Source organism: Rhinatrema bivittatum, chromosome 1 (assembly GCF_901001135.1).
Source record: "Rhinatrema bivittatum chromosome 1, aRhiBiv1.1, whole genome shotgun sequence".
Lineage (NCBI taxonomy): Eukaryota > Metazoa > Chordata > Amphibia > Gymnophiona > Rhinatrematidae > Rhinatrema > Rhinatrema bivittatum.
In genome coordinates, this window is record NC_042615.1 from 608987190 (window position 1) to 609006514 (window position 19325).

The window sequence follows — 19325 nt, forward strand, 5'->3', positions numbered from 1 at the left end:
GCTGAACCGGAGACCGGACGCGGCCAGGGCAGGTGAGCGGGGGCTGGGGGAAAGTTTGCCTAGCATCGGAGAACATAACTGTCCACTTCCTGGTACCTGTCATTTCAAATGACATTTGAAATGACAGATACCAGCGTGGCCGTGAAGCGTTAGGCCCGCGCACCCAGGATACTGTATAGGCGCTCTATACAGTAAAATGGGTTGCGCGGGCCTAACCTTCGCCTAACGCTTCGCAGACGCGGCATGCATTTGCATGCAATTTGAAGAGAGTATCGAGCGGTAGGTGAAGAGAACTTTGCGTGCGGGGAACAAGGGTGCGCCTGGCACTGCCGCACACTAACACGGCATAACTGTATTGACCTGTAAGTGGCAAAGTTTCCTCCATCTTGGAAAAGAGGCTCTAAGCTCCCTCTCTTGTCTTCTGGACTTAAGGAGGCAAAGAAATTCTCCACCAGCTCCAACAGCTGGTATCCCACAAGTGAGGTACCCTTTGCGCTGTAGTTGGAAAAGAGACATCCTCTTCAAAAACCCAGATCATCCTCACTAAGGATTGCAGATGCTACCAAGTGAGAACTCAGAGCCATAGCTGTAGCTATAGAAGCAGCCGGCACAGAGGCACTTTGTAAAGGTAGCTTCAATACTCCTCGCTGGCCAGTACCAGTACTGACCAGCAGTGCCAGTGAAACTGCTTTGTGTGCCAAAGCAGGACTTGTGTGTTTATGTATTGAGGTATTTCACTCCAACAAAGAAGCAGTTTTTGCAGAACGCATCTAGGAGGTATTCCATGCAAAAGAATTGGTGGTGCCCCACTCTGTATCAGATTCAGACAGAACAGATGGCTTGATGCTATGGGGATCTTCTGTGAATTGAAGAATGACAGTACCTGCACTGAGGAGACAATCTCCTACCTCAAGGTTGAATGCAACTCCATTCCAGTAGAGCCCCCACTGACTAAGCTGGCTTCTTTGGCACCAAGAGAGACAGCACCGGAGTGGATCAATCACACCTCTTCAACACCTATCTCGGCAATTACATCGATGCCCTACCCTGCATCATGCTCAACCCTCAACATGTGACAGATCTGAGAACCAGTGTTACAAGAGAGGAAACTTCCTGGACTTGTGGGAAAGAGGGAGAAGAATCCTGCCTCAAATTCTTGTGCTGTGAGTCCATTGATGACTCACTTTGAGAAGAGGAGACTCTGCTGCCCTACTTTGCACTATAGTGTCAGACTTTTATCTGGTGGTGCCTTCCATGTTCCAGGAGCAGTTACACTGTGCCTTCAGGGACATTCTACCACAATTGTAGCAGTTGGAGACATCATAATCTGGTCCTGGGCAGTGATAGATGGAATGAGAATCTGTAATGGACATCCAGTGCCCATAAATGCAGGTCTTAAAATATCTGACCATAGTCTTTGTCTTGGGCTTTCCATTTTCTTCTTTGTTTTTGTAGAACTGAAAATTCTGTTGAGGGGCTGCCGAGGCAGTGACAAAAAGAAAAATGATGCAATGATGCAGCTCAAACAAATTTTTTCAGAGAGATTGAAAACAAGCCCATGCATTAGGTCATATGAAGAAAGACTGAGTGGCTCCCGAGGCAACTTGTGTGTGCAGAAACTCCCACGTACGTATAGTAAGACCTTTTACTGAGCTTCAATTGTTGGGTCTATCTCAGCACTGCCAGATGGCATCACCCTAACATTCTGGCTGATTCATGAATGCTCATAAACAGAGAAGCATTGTAATCTGTTATCATAGATAGTTGTGATTTTGTAAATAGTAAAAATTTTTTAAAAATCAATTTAATTTTTTTTTTTTTACTTTTTAAAATCTCACATGGTACTGGAAACCTGACTTCTGACGTCACTCTGAGTCCTTTTTCAGAACCACAGTAATGTCATTCTAATTATTATCATGCATCACTTTCAAAAGTGGAAGGAGAAGGGGGCAGCAGTTCCTAACTGAATCACTTCCTGCCTTCCTCCTGTAGCTATTCACAGTGAAACGCTGGTGCAGAAATATACTATGAACAGAGTGAAAGAGACGGAAAGAAAGCAAAGTATTGTGAGCAAGTCAGGTAGAGAAAGAGATATGGTGAGGAGAGAGCAAGACAGCACAAAGCAGGGAAAGGAAGAGATGTAACAAAGGGGAAGAAGATATCAAAGGGGAGAAAAGACTAAGGGTTTTCCACTGCTGCAGAGAGAAAAAGCTATAGCTTTGCACAGAGGAAGAAGGAAGAGTATAACTGAGGTAGCTAAGAGAAGGTACTGAGGGGAAGAGACAGAGGGAAGGAATATTACAGGTAAGAAAAGAAGTCACATTACTTAGTATTTCTTGGCCAGAAATCGCCACTTTTGCCCATATGTGCCTTATAGGCAGATAGGTACCTCCAATAAGCTCTTTTCTGTACATTACCTTGCTGGTGCCACCTACCTGAGCAGAAGTCACATCAGTACCTAAATGATGATTTGTGGCACTGTCATATGCACTAGAAAACACCAACGCCCCCTCTTCCCTGTTTCTAACTTGCCAATCTCAGACTCAGCAAGCCTGGCAAATTTAACTTTTGGTTTTTTGTTATTACAGTTGAACCAAAAATTCCATAACTTTGCTGCATAACTTGGAATCCCAAGCTCAAGTTCATCAGTAAAATCTCCCTGCCCCAGGCCACTAAATGGAGGCAAACACACTTCAGAAGGAGAGATTCCATTTCAGTACAGCTACACTCTTTACATACATTCTTATTTCGGCTAAAATAAATAGCTTAAAAAAAAAAAAGTACCTCTCTCAAACCTAGCCATTCTCAGAAATCCCCCCTTTTATTATATATTTCAACAGGAGACTAAATGTTCCTCTCCACTGTTACTAGCTCAAGTGCAGACAGTCATTTAACCAGAGACATAGCTAGATACAGCATGTACCACAATACTTACTCTCGTGAAATCAAAAGAGAGTCCAGGAACAGAGGCAAGTGTCCCGCTCATCAAGACAGACATGGAAACGACTGTTCCAAAGGTAGGCAAACAGCAAAAGTCCTCGCTCCCTTCATACAGGAATTTGAGATGATCTGGATCTTTTGTTGTCATGCCCACTCCAAGGGCATACAAAATGGTATGTAAGTGGTCGTAGTTGAAAACCACTCTAGGAAGCTTCTGACCAATAGCTTTAGCCTGTACACACAAAATTTGTACCAAAAAAAAAGTCAATGTAAATCTGGTTGGCTGCTGTTCTCTGAACAATCCCAGCCTAGCTGAAAATTGCTCAGCCTATTGCATTTTGTTATAGAAGATGAGACAAGATTATTTCTTACGGTTTTCCTAAACATCTATTTTTAATTCGTATTCTTTTTTCTTTTTTTTTTTTATTTTAAACAGCTATAAACTTCACCACCACTAGAAAAATAAAAGTTTTAAATATGCTGAACCATATTAAGCAGAAAATTTAAAAACATAAAATATATTAACTGTCTGTTTACATTAAATATATTAAAAATGATCCCTAAAGGCAGAGTGAAAATACTAACCAATGTTTCTCTCACAGGAACATTCAGCCTGTTCCAGCAATAGCTGGCAAGCATATAGCAGCTGAACTGTAGCAAAAGGGACAAAGCAATTCGCAAAGCGCCTTTTGTGGCCAAGCAATACCTAGCGAAATTATGCTTTCACTATAATATAATCCTGAATGACTGAGGTTATCAAATGACCCTCTATGCAAGAAACAGCACTGATGAGTCATGTTATTCTACTCTTGGCCTCCAAACACCAACACACATGCATCCAGAAAGGACAACAAGAAAATAAAAGTGTTGCTCATCTTTTTTCTGTACAGTCCAGGTATCTTTTTGCTGAGAATTCTTGGGTTGCACACCACAGAAAATCTTTTTCCTGCACCAGACCACCTGACACCTAGGAAACCGTCTCCTGTTAATGTAATAGCTTCAGGTTATTTTACTCACAGGCTCAATGCCTGAGGGAGAAGCCGACTGGGCCTGGCTAGTGGGATTCATGGAAATTCCTCCTTCAGAATTTACTTTAGATAGTGCTTCATACAAAGTGTTCATTGATTCTGGAAGAAACCATAAAGAGAAAAATAGTTGTTAGAGAACCGTTCTAGCCAAAAAAAAAAAAAGTCTGCATTGTATCCATTTTCAGTAGCGTACATCAAGCTTTTAAAAAAGATCCAAAACATTTTTTCCCAGTTTATAGTTTATGAGCATTTACAATCAAATTTTTAAAATGTTCGCCTAGCCAATAGCTTAGCTGCAGCGCCACGTGCTGCTTCGAGGGCTCAGATACATCATGGGAGGGAAGATGTGCTCATACCCTTAGGGAGATAGGGATGGGAGAATTACTGCTGTTGCAAGCGCATCCACTGCTGGTATTTATAACAAAGAGTTAAATCTCAGAAGTTGCACCAAAGGAAAAACTAGACTATATTAGCAATAATACCTGGAAGGAGGCAAGGGAAGGAACACGAGGAGAATAAAAAAGAAAAAAAAAAACACATTCTCCAAATACATTTATATATTATACACCATTTCTTTTATAGTGCACACACTCATATTAGTTGTGTTTATTCTGGAGGAGATCATCGGATTTTTTGTAAGCTGTGACAGCTTTAGACAGACACAAGGACTATCCAAGGATGGCAGCGTACATGAGTAATCAAGCTCTCAAATGTTCCCTTCCTCAGAAGGGACACCTCATCTTCTGAAGCAAGGGGACCTATCAGGTAGAACAACATGAGAGTTCCAGTAGGAATTATTGCACAGAAACCAAGGGGAATGTTTCAGCTGAAGCAGTGTTTTCAAAGAGTAACCAATAAAAAGATTTTTACTCTCCTCAAACAATTGTGAAGAAAATATAATCCTCCTGACAGTGCCTCCAGTACTAAAAATTTACCCCCTGTTTGATCCAAATGAGATGTTTGCTCTAATGAGTAATTATCTAATCACAAAACCCAGGGGGATTTCTGGCGGTATGCACTGGAAATTAGTGCTGGCATCTTTTCTGCAGGCTGTCTGCTGAAATTTCCTCCTATCCTTCCCCTTCCAAGATAAACCTGCGAGGCTAGCATCACTCTCTCCTGCCATATCCAGGCTGATCTGATAGGATACAGTAAAGTCTTACCCTCTGGATTCTCAACTTCCCACCACAATTGGTATCCCCTGCTGCCACAGAATCAGTCTTGGTAGGCACAGGGACAGATTTTCACAGGATTTACGCGCATCGCCAGGCCTATTTTATAAAGGCCTGGCGATGCGCGTAAAGCCCCGGGATGAGTCTATGTCCCAGGGCTTCGAAAAAGGGGCGGGGCAGGGCCAGAGGCCTCCGTCACAGCAGCCTCTCTTAAATTGGAGCGGCCTGGGAGGGAACATGTGAAGTCCGCAGGCGTCGGCGCATGCAAGATGCACTAGTGTGCACCCCCTTGCATGCGCCGACCCCCGATTTTATAACCTGCGTGCACCTGCACGCGCATGTTATAAAATCGGGTAGCATGCACACATGGACGCCCATGCATAGCTTTTATAATTTACCCCAGAGTGTTTATGTATGGTGGCAATTTGTAGATATTTAATAGGGAGAAACATTTATAGGACACTGGTTGGTCTTTATAATATTTTAGGATGTGTAATCAGATTATGGCAATTCAGGGACAGGGTAGATATACCTTGGAAGTTGTAATGGGGCAATGGTAGGAAGAGAACACAAGTTCTGACGGTAATTAATACATCAGAAAAATCACTCCCTGAGGTTTTAACAACTGGTTTTAAAACTGGCTTACTAAATGCTTGATCTGTTAGAAATCCATACAGATTTAAGATTTGATGCAATTATGGTATGAACTGGATTTATTATGAATCTAAAATACCAGTTATGTTCCTTCCCTCCCTTAACCAAACTGTTTCCAGCATCATAAGCCTTGAAAAGGAAGCGGAGTACTATCATTTCTCAAGATTCCTTAAAAGCCAAGCAACACAAATGTTTTCAAGGATTTTGATCAGAATGTTTGCAAGATAAATTGACAGATATGAAATCTTTATTTTCTTAATGTACAGAGTCTCTTATGATCTTAGTCCCTCTTTACAGGAATTCTCAAATTTTTTTTTTGTTTAATCAATTACTTTGGAATATCCCCAATTGCTGGTGCTAGGCTATATTAATATTCATGCCAATTTATTTTTTTAATTTATATTTTATTAAGCTTTTTAAATCATATACTTAGCTTTTGTATCATATGATATATCAAAGAAACAAACATCATATACTATTAATTCATAAGATCTTAAGTCCTCATTACAAGTGAATGTTTATATTTTGTATTATCATTGCTTCTAAAGAAAAAAAACACAGCCTGATCAAATAACCCTCCCAGCACACTAAATCTCTGATAAGCATCATGTCGATTTATCTGCAATAAATGTTTCCAAATGTGTAGGATGTACACAAATAAACTCGTTTCCCTGATAACTCACTATGTATTTACACGGAAACTTCAGAAAAAAAAAGTGGCTCCCATTAACAAGAGCTTCCGCTTCATCTGTAAGAATAATTTCCTCTTTAGCAGAGTCTCCTTCGAGACATCAGGAAAGATTTGTACTCTTTGGCCACAAAACAATGAATTCTTATACTTAAAATGTTGTCTGAAGAAAATCTCTCTGTCACTGCTCAAAGCAAAGGAACAATCAATGTCGCTCTAGAGGAGTAACATCATTAGAGGTTTGAAGAAATAAGGTAAGATCTGAACTAGGAATGAGGGACAAAATATCTATAGCTCTCTCTACAGAGTTCAGAACGCTACGTTTACCAGGAAGATAACAGATTAAAAAAAAAAAAGATTTATCTCATGCAAACTGGAGCACTTAAGTTCTTCAAGAGATTTGCAATTGATTACCTGAGATTAATTGAGAATAAGGAAAATACAATAATCGTAGATTTGTAGCTCTCAACTGATTTTCCAACATCTCAGTCTTATGATGTAATAAAAAACTCTCTTTAATACCAGCAGTTATCGACTGTTACAAATTAGTAACTGCATGTTTCAGAGATCCCAATTATGTTTCCACATTATTTAACCTATTATCCACCTCGGATAATTTATCAGATGTAGTTGTAAAAAAAATAAATAAATAAAAAAATAAAATAAAAATCACATAATTGACAGGCCTACCCGTCCTACGTTAACCACCTTCCTGATGACTCCCTGAGCTGTGTATAGTACTTTTCCTTTGAATAACCTTGTACAATGTGCTTCTACTTCCCCACCATGCTAACACTTCGTTAAACTGCTCATTCCAATCTTATTCTCCCCCCTCCTGCTAACACTCCTTTTTTAATCCTATATCTGCTACCCTAATGTTTGGTCGAACAAGAAGAGAAAACAACCCCCTGTCCTATAGCTTTAATGTAATGTTTATTTGCCTTATTTATGTGTTCAAAGTTGAGCTTAGTTTGTTTTCTACTTTATTATAGATCAATTGTTTGAAATGTTCCATGTAAACCGCCACCCGGCGGTAGTTATCTCTGTTACCTGTGAACCGGAGTGATATGTATTTTATACAGGAACTTCCGGTATATAAAAACCAAAAAATAAATAAATACATAAATACTACATTTGACAAATTGAATTCAATGTGGTTAACTGTATTCCAAATATCCTTTAAGGAAATGTCACCAGAAGTTCCCGCTACATCCGAGCCAGCCCCATGAATCCCCTGGGGCAAAGTAACAGGAGGAAGAACAGCAACTAAAGATCTCCCAACAGGCAAAATGGATACAGTTCCCAAAGTTCCTTCTAAAGCAAGCTCTTGATTAGATGTAGAAATTACCATCTGCTGTTGTAAGGGGACCCTCATATCCTTGACACTGTTTACCTTCTGGAGAAGCAGGGGATGGGAAGGGGGGAAACTAGCCCTGAGGCTCAAGGAGGTTTCCAGTTTGTGACCTAGATCAAACTGCAGTGTTGAACTTGGACGATTGACATGAAATGCCATTGGTCCTCTAACAGGCATAGACATCGGGGAGTGGGGGGGGGGCGGGGGGGGACTTATGATCTTCCCTTTTCTTTTCCTTCCCATTTTGGGTTAGGAAAACAAACTGACACAAAAGGTGCACGGCTTCGGCGCGCTGCAGGGCACTTCTTTTTATAGGCCCTCCCCCCCAGCACTCAGATGTCTGTGCGAAGTAGCTATGATGTTGCCTGAAGCAATGACGTCCCTACCAGAGTCTCGCAATCAGGGCAGATCAAGGCAACTGTCCATTTTCCCTGCCACCGAGTGCCACTGTCCATGCTGGGTGGCTCCGATGTTGCCTGAAACGTTGACTTCCCTCCCAGGGTGTCGCAATCAATGCAGGTCAAGGCAACGGTCCACATTCATGCCAATTTAACTCTGACAGGTGTTGCATGTGGATTTCCAACCACTATGCAGTCATATGGTTTCGTGCCACAGATAATATCCATTATGCATACAGGCGAGAATTCATTAGATTTACTTTTTTTACTGTTCTGTCTCAGGTTCATGTTAAGGGGACTCAAGGAAAGAACTTATGTTTGTAAATATAACTAAATTATACAATACTTCCAAAGTAACTATTATTGACTTCTGGTAGGATTTTGTGTTTTACTAATTTAGGACTGGGGTATGAGAAATGAATTCTGAAAGCAATTCTAGACTCCAGAAGAACCACGGTAAGGTCAATCCACACAGCGGACTAGAGAGGATATGGCCCTAAAGAAAAATTCCTGCAACTCAGTAAGGGAACATCAATGCCCTAGCAAAGACACAGTTCTACCCAAAGTACTCCCACAAACCAGGCCCTAAGCACCTGGTCACCTCTGAGGAGGGGGATAATGTTAGATTAAATGCAGGTAGGGACTTGAATCAAGATCAGTCTCGGGATTCAGGGCAGGAATCCTAATCCTCAGACCAGCCAGGGATCTTAAGCAAGGTGAAGCAGCAGAGAATACAGCTTCAGGTAGCCCACAAGGCCAAACCTCCAGGTATCAGTCAAAAAGGATTGCAGAGGAACAGGAAGAGGAAGTTGTTCGAAGCAACCAAAAAGCTGACTTGCCCTCTTGCTATGAGATTTGGTACACTTCAAATCTTGAATCTCAAGACACTGTGTCAACTTTGGTTCCATTCTGTCACTTCAATCTTGCAGCTCTAGTCTTTCAGTTCCTTCTTGTGGCTCTATCAGTCCCAGTGTTTATTAGTTCTGCTTGGGAATTTTTTCCTGAATTTAGTTCCTGACCTGCAGTTTCAGCCTGCTTCTAGTACCTGTTACAGCCTTGTAACCATCTACCACTTCCAGTTCCTGGCCTGCATCCAAGCTCAGGATGGGAACTTTACAGTGGGTCTGGTAGATAGCGAATGGTTATCTAGTCTTTCAGATGGTACTAAGACTTGGGATACTCCATAACACTAACAGGGAACAGATTTAAAACAAATTGGAAAAAAAGATTTTTTCACTCTGTGGAATTTGTGGTGAAGACATCTAGCATAGTAAAGTTGAAAAGAGATTTGTACAAGTTCCTGGAGGAAAAGTCTATAAACAATTAGAAGCCAGGAACACTTAGGGAAAGCCACCACTAATCCTTGGGAATGAGCAACAAATGGATCTACCAGGTACTTGACACCTGGATTGGCCACTTCCAGAGAACAGATGCTGGGCTCGATGGGCCTTTGGTCCAACTCTGTATGGCACCTTTATTTATCTATTTGAATTTTTCATGCTCAAGATTACAAAACACATATTACATAGGCTACATACAATTCCAATAATTATACTACATTCAATTACCATTAAAAAAAAAATCTATAAAATGTGCCAACATATGGCCAATTCCTGCTTACCTTACAACAGTAGTTCTGCAAAGCTTCTGCCATCATACCAGTTTAAACACCACCAAGTAGGAAGCTCTTAACTAACTTCCTAAAAGTTGTTTTGTCTGTTTCCTTCCTTGCAGAACTAAATAATTCCATAAACAAGGGGCTATACAGGAAAACGACCTTTGGTTTGTTCTGGTCAATTTAATTTCTCTCACTGAATGTATTAAAAGATAATGTTCCCCAGATTAGTGAAGACATCCTTCCAAAGAATAAGACATTAATCTCTCCCTCAGATACAATGGACCCCTCTCATTTAATAACTGAAATACCATTGAAATCTTAAGTCTACTTTGAAAAGCCACCGGCAACCAGTGTAGAAACTTCAAGTTAACAGAAACAGAGTTGCATCCCGAAGGACTTCCTGTTTGGGAAGAGGTGGGGCTCATCGGAGAACCGTGAGCGTGCACTGGCTCACAGTGTCAACACTTAGTGAGCCTGCAGCCGCGTTCTGAATTTTCTGCAAGGTGCACTGGTATTTATTGTAACAAAAGGCTGTTACCGTAATCTAGCCTAAGAGTTATTAGCACATGAAAAAGTGAAGCCAGATCTTTTTGATCCACTTATTTTGTGTGATTTTGTAAGCATGATAACAGGATTAAAGAACTGAGCTGTTATAAAGCAGGGTCACAGGAAAAAAAAAACAACCCACATAGTATTAACAATACAATGGCAAAAATATATGAACCTCTTGCACCAAGGCCACAGACACACCAAACTTGCTAATCCTGAATGAACTTGTGCTAAACAGTTAACATAAAAAGATCAAAAGAAGTAATTTGCCAATGGAACTAACTCAAAACATATGATGCAGAAAACCTGTCCTCAAGACTGATGCAAAATCAAGAGTGCGAGAGAACAGGCAGACACTTTGAACGCATCATGCATAAAAAAGCAGCTGCAACAGACACGACAGCTAAAATCAGTTTATATAAACAAGAAGCCAATACTGCAAGGGCTATGAGAACCTGAAGCTGGAGGCATTTTATGCAGTGGATGGGTGTTATAAATATAAGAGCATATGCTGACAGTCACACCTCAGCTTACACTTGCAGAAATATCCCCTAAAGAGTACAAGTTTTACATGTGATAGAAGAATATTTATGCCTCTAAGCTGCTAAAACAGCAGTGGATTGTGAGGTACTGCAGAAGGACACTGAGAGACTAGAAGACTGGGCAAATGAACGGCAGATGAAATTTAATGCAGAAAAATGTATAGTGATGCACAAAAGAAAAATAATCCCAGCTACAGGTACACAATGCTGGGTTCCGTATGTTGGGAGTCACCACCCAGAAAAAGGAGATTGGAGACCTTGTGGACAGTAAGTTGAAATCCTTAGAGATCAGCATGCAGTGGTGGCCCAAAAATAAAATGTAATGTTCAAAATGATCCAAAAAGGAATGGAGAATAAAACAGAAAGTTGTATCATGGCTCTATATTGATCCATGATACAACTGCACCTTGAGTATTGTGTGCAATTCTGGTCACACCATCAAAAAAAAAGGTGCAGAGGAAAGTGACAAAAACTGATAAAAGGAATGGAATGCCTCTCCTATGATTAGAGTCTACACAAGTTAGGGTTCTCCAGCTTGGAAAAAACATGGCTGAGAGGGCACATAATGGAAGTTTATAAAATCATGAGTGGAGTGGAATAAATAAAAGGACAGTTATTTATTAGGGTTGTACAGACCAAAAAATGTTTCATGTTGTGTTGCGTTACTTGGAGGTGTTCATTTTAATTTCCATTAACATTTTCCCCTTTTCTGTTTTTATGTCCACAAAATAGTGTGCAATATCCGTGAAACAGCAGAGTTCCTTATCTGTACCAGGTTTCTCCAAGGACAACAGGATGTTAGCCCTCGCACATGAGTGACATCAGATGGAGCCCCGATGAAGAAAACGTATATCAAAGTATGTAGAATTTTGACTAGGCACACGGAACATGCCCAGCATGCCCTATACCACATGTTCACCTGGGGTCCCTCTCCAGTCTTGTAATATAGAATTATGATTAAAATAAAAATTAGGAGAAATCCAACTCAGCGGGGGGATGGGTGGGTTTCATGAGGACTAACATCCTGCTGTCCTCGAAGAACACCTGTTATAGGTAAGCAACTCTGTTTCCTTCAAGGACCAGCAGGATGGTAGCCCTCACACATGGGTGAATCCCTAGCTACAGGATGCTCCCCAACATAAAAGGAGACCAAAAGATCCCAAACCAGGTGTCAACGGGCACAACACAGCAGTGCTGTTGGTAACAGAGGGGGAGACAGCCTGAACCCAAAAACAGGCCCTACACCTCAAACAGGTTCCAAAGAACATACTGGCTGAACCTACTGTCGCCTCAGCCATCCCCATCTAGACAATAATGAGATATGAATGTGTGGAGAGAACTCCATGTTGCAGCCTTGCAAATCTCCTCCATGGGAACTGCTCACAAATGGGACACAGATGCTGCCATGGCTCTGACAAAATGAGCCTTGACATGACACCCCCCCCCGCCCCCCCCCCCCCCCCCCCCCCCCCCCCCGCAAGATGCAGTCCCGCCTGAGCAAAACAGGAGGAGATGCAATCTGCTAGCCAATTGGATAGTGTCTGTTTGGCAATGGCAACACTCAATCTAACCTTGTCAAAAGAAAAAAAAAATTGGGTGGACTGTCTATGGGCTTCTGTCAGCTCCAGATAGAAGGCTAAGGCTCGCTCTCAGTCCAAACTATGCAGTGCTCATTCGCCTTGGTGGAAAGGGGCCTGGGAAAGAATACTGGCAGGATGATTGACTGATTAAGATGGAAATCACCACCACCTTAGGTAGGAACTTAGGGTGCATATGCAAGGCCACTTTGACATCATAAAACTTAGTAAAGGTGGATAAGTCACTAAGGCCTGGAGCTCACTGATATATAGGCTGTACAGAGATGGGTGTACTATCTACACCTTGGTGGTTTGTGTCAATTGCACTGAGATGAACTCTTAACTAGTTGGTCTTTAAGCCAGCCTCCAATAGGTGTAGGAGATAGTCAAACAGTTTTAGTGTGGGGCAAGAGAAATGATCTAGGGCCTTCTGCTCAAATCACGTGGAAAACCTCCACTTCAGTCCTTAGGACTTTCTAATGGAAGGCTTTCTAGAAGCCACCAGAACCCAAGACAAATCCTCTGAAAGATTAAGCGACTACAGCATTAACCTGTCAACATCCAGGCTGTGAGCAACAGAGCCTGGAGGATGGAATCCCACAGCCTGCCTTGATCTTGCGAGATGAGATCTGGGGAAATCCCCAGACTAACCAGTCTCTGGATGGACCACTCCCATAAGAGTGGAAACCAGACATGAGGATAATAGTCCGCCTGTCATTGCGAAGCTTCAAGACAGAGTCTTCGCCACTAAGGGAATCAGAAGATACGCATACAGAAGATCCTTGCCTCAAATGACGGGCGAAGACATCTGAGGCTGGTTTGCCTTGCAACCTGTACAGGGAGAATAACAGAGGCATCTTCCTGTTGCAGGAGGATCTACGTCCAGGCTCCCCCAAAGGTGGAATATTCCATGTCGCTACACCCTGGTCCAGGGACCACTCTGGGGTCTGAAGGCTCGACTCAGCTTGTCAGCTACCAGGTTCTCCGAACAGGCCAGGTACATGGCCCTGAGCACCATCCCATTGGACAGGGCCCACAACCAGATCTGGACTGCTTCCTGACACAGGAGGTACAATCCCCATGCCTTCCTGCTTGTTGACATACCACATATCTATTTGGTTGTCAGTGTGTATCAGGACAACTTTGTTGAACAGTCGATCTCTGAAAGCCCATAGCATGTACCTGATTGCCTGAAGCTCCAAAAAGTTGATTTGACAAGAGCATTCCTGGGCAGACCAGAGATCCTGAGTGCTTAGCCCATCTACATGAGCTCCCCACCCCATGGTGGATGCATCTGTGGTTAGGACAATTTGGGTAGGTGGACTTCGAAATAAGATCCCCAGTTCCAGATTTGAAAGTACCCACCACCAGGACAATGAGTCCCGGAGAGACAGATTGACTCGGATACAATCCTAGAAGCTCTCAGTGGCCTGGCCCTACTGGGTCCATTGGGTTCTGCGCATGTGTAAATGTGACAAGGGAATAACATGGTCGGTTGCAGACATATGGCCCAACAACCTCAACATGTGCTAGGCTGACACCTGCTGGCTCTGTTGGATCTCTGGCACAATAGTCATCAAGCTGACAGCCCTCTGGTAAGGCAGGAAGGCTTTGGCCTAAGCCCTGTATAGCAGGGCTCCTCTGACGTCCAATTGAAGTGACAAGCTAAGATGGGAATTTGGGTAGTTGAGAACGAACCCCAATGAGCCCAACACCCAGATGATCAAGCGCATGGACCTGGTGACCCCTGTCTGAGACGTGCTCTTGACCAGCCAATCTGTCAGATATGGGAAAACATGCACTCCCAACCTGCGGAGGTGCGCCACCACCACCACAGCCAGGCATTATCTGAAGACCCATGGGGCTGACGTGAGCCCAAATGCAACACCAGTTACTGGAAGTGCTTTTATCCCCATGACAAATTGGAGATACTTCCTGTAACAAGGGAAGATTTCAATATGAGTGTAGGCATTCTTTAGGTCGAGGGAGCATAGCCAGTCCCCTTTTTTGTAAAAAGGGGATCAAGGTGCCCAGGGAAACCATCTTGAATTTTTATTTTCATAAAACTTGCTCAAGGCCATTAGATCTAGGATGAGACGGAGTCCTCCTGTTCTCTTTGGAATCAGAAAGAACCTGGAGTAGAATCCCCGCCCTCTTTGCCCTGGTGGTACGAGCTCGACTGCTCTGCCTGTTGAGAGAGAGGAGAACTCCGCTAGTAGCACCTCCTGATGTGCTACCGGTCCTCAAAACATGCATGGAGGACAATTTGGCAGGGCACCCAATAGGTTCCATTGATTCCCCTAATGGATGATAGTCAGTGCTCAGTGGTCCAAGGTTATACTGGGCCACTGGTTCATAAAGAACTGCAGCCTTCCCCTGACCAGAGGGTCCATATTTCCTTGTATGGGCTACTTGTGTACACTCCCCTATGACCCATTCAAAACTCTGTCCCTGGAGGTGACTGAGGAGCTGGCGGGGCTTCAGGGCTCTCTGCTGCCTAGGACAGCCACGGGAGCCCTGATGGCGATGACAGGAGCGAGAGAGAAGAAGATAGTACTTCCTTTGGTGAAAGAAAGTCTGTTGGCCCTGGTCTTGCCGGCCTCCTAGAAGAGGAGGATGGGTATGAATACTGGCAGAGAGTTGTTGGAGGGTTTCATGGTGGTCCCGAAGCTAGGGTGAGGTATGCTGAGGCCCATCTCTGAAGATATTCTCTCCAGTACATGGCACGTCATGTACTGGAGTTGGGTGGCCAGATCCTCTTCAGACCCTTGAGGTGGATCACCGACTGGCATCAAGACCATTGGAGACTGTTGCGGGCCCCTGGCACCAATGGAGGATTGACACTTCTCACCGCAAGAGCTGCTTCATGGGCATCGCGGCAAAGGCCAGTGTATCCCCGATGCCTGGTACCATGCATCGATGGGGACGGATGCTGGTGCTTCTTCGGCTTCTAGCAGCCATGCTCAGCCCAGTCCTTCCCCGGTGCAGAGGCCGATGATAAGGAACCCAACATACTCTGCCTAGAGGAGCTCAACGAAGTTCGGTCTCCAGCACCCTGGTCTGCCAACGGCAACAACAGAAACAGTCCTGTCGATGTTGATAGCTCGGTGTCTATCTGTGCAGCTCCTTGGTCCTTCGATGCCAAAGCCACCGATGCCTATGGGTCGAACATCTTCGGTCCGAAGAGCTGCTCCATCTTGTTGAGTCAAAGCAGAAGTCCCTTTGGGGTCATCTGAGCATATAAGCAGCAACCCCAAATGTCATGCAATGTCTCCAGGTAGAGGACGCATATCTCACGTGGATCCGTGATGAACATGGTCCTCGGGCACCGGGAATACTGCCAGAAACTGTGCTCCTTTTGTTTCATCTGTCATGGCCACATCCAAACAGAAGGTGAAGGCAGTGGGGCGTCAGACAGCGGGTACAGATACACCACCACCACAGAGAATTGACCGTGAAAAGAAATTTACCTGATTCACCAAAAACCCTGTCTAAGACACCAAGGGAGGGCACCAAGAGGGACCTGGCAATGGAACAAGGAAAAACCGCAAAAAACATAAAAACTAAATTTTCCACAAGGCCAAAAATAGCTCACTTACCCTGAGAAGCTTACAACTCTGCGGAAAGAGAGACTGGAAAGGGTCCCTATGTGGACATATGGTATAGGGCATGCTCAGTGTGCTTAGTCAAAGTTCTAGAAACTTTGACATAAGTTTTCTGCATCAGGGCTCCATCGGATGTTGTCACCCATGTGTGAGGACTACCATCCTGCTTGTCCTCAGAGAAACTGTGTACTAAACAATAGAAGAAAAAAACCATTTTCATTTCATTTTGAAAATAAGCAAGGACAGACAGACATTGTTTATGTCATTTCAAATGAATGCACATCCCTGTTATTTACCCTTTCAAAAAATACTAATTCAAGGGAATACTCATTGAAACTAGCAACCAGCAGATTTCAAACCAATAGTAGAAACTACTTATTCACTCAGAGCACAATCAAGCTGTGGAATCTGTTGCCAGAGGACAGTGACTAGCATAGTGGAGTTTAAGAGAGGTTTGGACAAGTTCCTAGATAAAAAGTCTGTAACATGTTATCAGTCAAGTAGACTAAAGAAAAACATTGTTATCCATGGGAGTGAGTAACAGGCAATAGATCAACTTTGTGACTGGACTGGCCACTGTCAGACAGAATCCTGAATTTCATGAACCTTGGTCTGACCCAGCATGGCATTTCTGATTTTCCTATGAGGTAATTTTCCTATTTCTTGTAAAGCTTGGAGGTCCACATATTCATTTTCAGAAGGAAACTCCCCCGAGAGATTCACTTTGAAATCATGGGCTGATATGTACACATCCCTTAGTGAAATACCTACAGTACCTGAATGTAAACCGATGTGATCTCAGATCAAAATATCGGTATATAAAAAAAAAAAAAAAAATAGGAGCATTAAAGTACTTCCCATCCCCTACCTTAATTCTCTCCTTTTACTTGTACTGAGAAGGTTGAAAAGGCAATATTCAAACTGGCATTATATAAATGTGAGGGAATCTATAAGAAACTCCCTCAAATCACCTTAAAGGAATGGCCACAGCAATCTGGACCAGTCCTCCTTAAGGACCAACACTGCAAGGGATTCTGGTCCAGGGTAGCTCCCTCTAGCTTAGGTTAATCTGTTAGGGCCGAAAGGGGTTAGAGAGGCCCTGGGAAGCAAAGAGAGGGCTACTGTATGCAAGGACCTCCTATATTTAAAGGATTGTACAATACCTGAAGTAAGGTGAGCCTTATTTATTGTGATTCTTGAAATGAAGGTGTACTGCCATATTTGTTTCACTGTAAATAGTGCATTTAAGGAAAAGCCAGAGTCTGCCTCCTGTTTCCTCTAGCTGTTATCAAGCCGCCTATCATTCGAGCTACCACATATGGTGTTAGGTCAGGGATTTTTCTAAGCTTGGCATAGAAAAAAAAACAAAACAAGTTTACCAGGGAAGGACAAGAAAATAAAAAAAGCTTATTGTGTGTACCCTACCTAAGGAAGTAGGTTTGGGAAAGAAGAAAAGTGCTGCTGGAGGGGGAGAGCACAGAAGTTTGAAGTGCAGGCAGAGGCCCACAGCTGCAGCATGAAAAAAAAAAAAAAAAAAGAGGGGGAACCCATAGAGGGTTTTTTGTTTTTTTTTAATTTTATTCTTCCCTCTCTCTCTCTGGAGACCTCTCAGTGCCACCCACCTACCCACTGAAGCTGGAAAAGGCTGAGGGGTGGCCCCACCTGAGTAGTCAGGGGTCAAGCAGTGAGTCAGGGCCAGCAGGGGTTTTTTTGTTTGGTTTTTTTTTTTTGTTTTGTTTTGGGGGTTTTTTTTTTTGGGGGGGGGGGGTTGTTTGTTTTCCCTCTCCTGCATAGAGCTGCTCAAGTCAGGAGTTGTCCCAGGGAGCAAAGAAGATATGGGTTACTTGCTCTACCCTGGTTGCAGGGCAGCAGCAATTGCAGAACACTATATGATTGCAAACTTATAGGCAGCAGGCACTGCAAGAACAGTTAACGCAGCAAAGCACAGTGCTGACTCAGCTAGCAGAGGCCATGCAGACCGCTCTGAACAGGATACCGCAGACATTTTAGTTCCCTCACATTCTGTTTAAAATGAAGAGTGAAGAGGACATGGAGATCTTCCTGAAAAACTTTGTGAGGACAGCCGCCTGTCGGTTTGGCCCGAAGCCAGCTGGATGACCTACTTGGCTAACTGCTCATGGGCAGGAGTCAAGTGGCTTTCCAAGCAGCCAACCTTGATGGGAGAGCTACTTATGCAGAAGTCAAGACAGCTATCCTGGAGAGAGCTGGGTATACCTCAGAAACATACCAGCAGCAGCTCCAGCAGGGTTCCCTGCAGCCCAGGGAGAGTACCTGAAATCTGTTTCATTGCTTGAAGGATACCAGATGGAAGTGGTTGCAGCCGGAGGCAAAGACTGGACTCGAATTAGACCAACAAATGCTGCTGGAATATTTCTCCTAGATGGGCTGGACTGACCCACACAGAACTGGGTCTCTCAACAGACAGGCATCACAATGGAAAGAGCCCTAGAAGTGGCAGAAGCCTTCCACCAGGCACAATTAATGCCAGATGGCGTAAAGAGGCTAGAAAGGCAACCTGTGCAAACCCCCTGGCAAAGTGCAGAGAATGAAGGTCTCCCGCGGTGTCCCTCGGAGATAGTTAGCTCTTCTTCCATTTGCAGAAACCAGGTCACAATCTCTTCCTCATGCTTTAGCTGTTGTCGGAGAGGTCACTTGGCAAGGGACTTCCGATATGAGGGAAGAGAAGTTATGGACGTCAGCCTAGTGAACAAGCCAACACTAGATGGAAAAATACACATTGAGAAAAGCAAATCTCCAAAAGAGGGGCGATCTTCAAGCCAAAGGAAAAAAGGAACCTTGGAGAGGCTGGAACAACCCAGGAATGTAGGTGGGAATACTTTTTCCTTCTATGCCCTGTGTACAGGGAACTGTCATGACAAAGAACACAGTCTATATTGACAGATAGAAAATAAAGAGCCCTTAGGACAAATGGGCAATACAAAAAGGCAACCTACTCTGCCGATCTGCTCTTTCTGTATGTCGGAAGATCGTCCCTGGGGTAAAGATCTGGAGTCAGAACGCAAGTCGGCGGACATGAAAGGGAACCAGAGGTGGAGATAGAACCCCAGAATGAGAATGACAACTGGGAGCGTGAATGAGACAACACTTTGTTAAAGCGCCAAAGCTGCACCTTTGTGGATATTCCTCATTCAGAACTCAAAGACTTTGTAGTCCAGGTC

General features: G+C 43.5%; 1 protein-coding gene across 1 annotated transcript in view; it reads right to left on the reverse strand.

The window, feature by feature from the left end:
• Positions 1 to 19325, reverse strand: part of HSD17B4 (hydroxysteroid 17-beta dehydrogenase 4) — a 424146-nt gene that overhangs the window by 266015 nt on the left and 138806 nt on the right. The window contains exons 12-13 of the mRNA XM_029620119.1: positions 3958 to 4067; positions 2936 to 3172 (exon numbers count right to left, since the gene is read on the reverse strand). Coding sequence (XP_029475979.1) covers positions 2936 to 3172; positions 3958 to 4067 — 347 coding nt within the window. The remainder of the gene's footprint in view (positions 1 to 2935; positions 3173 to 3957; positions 4068 to 19325) is intronic.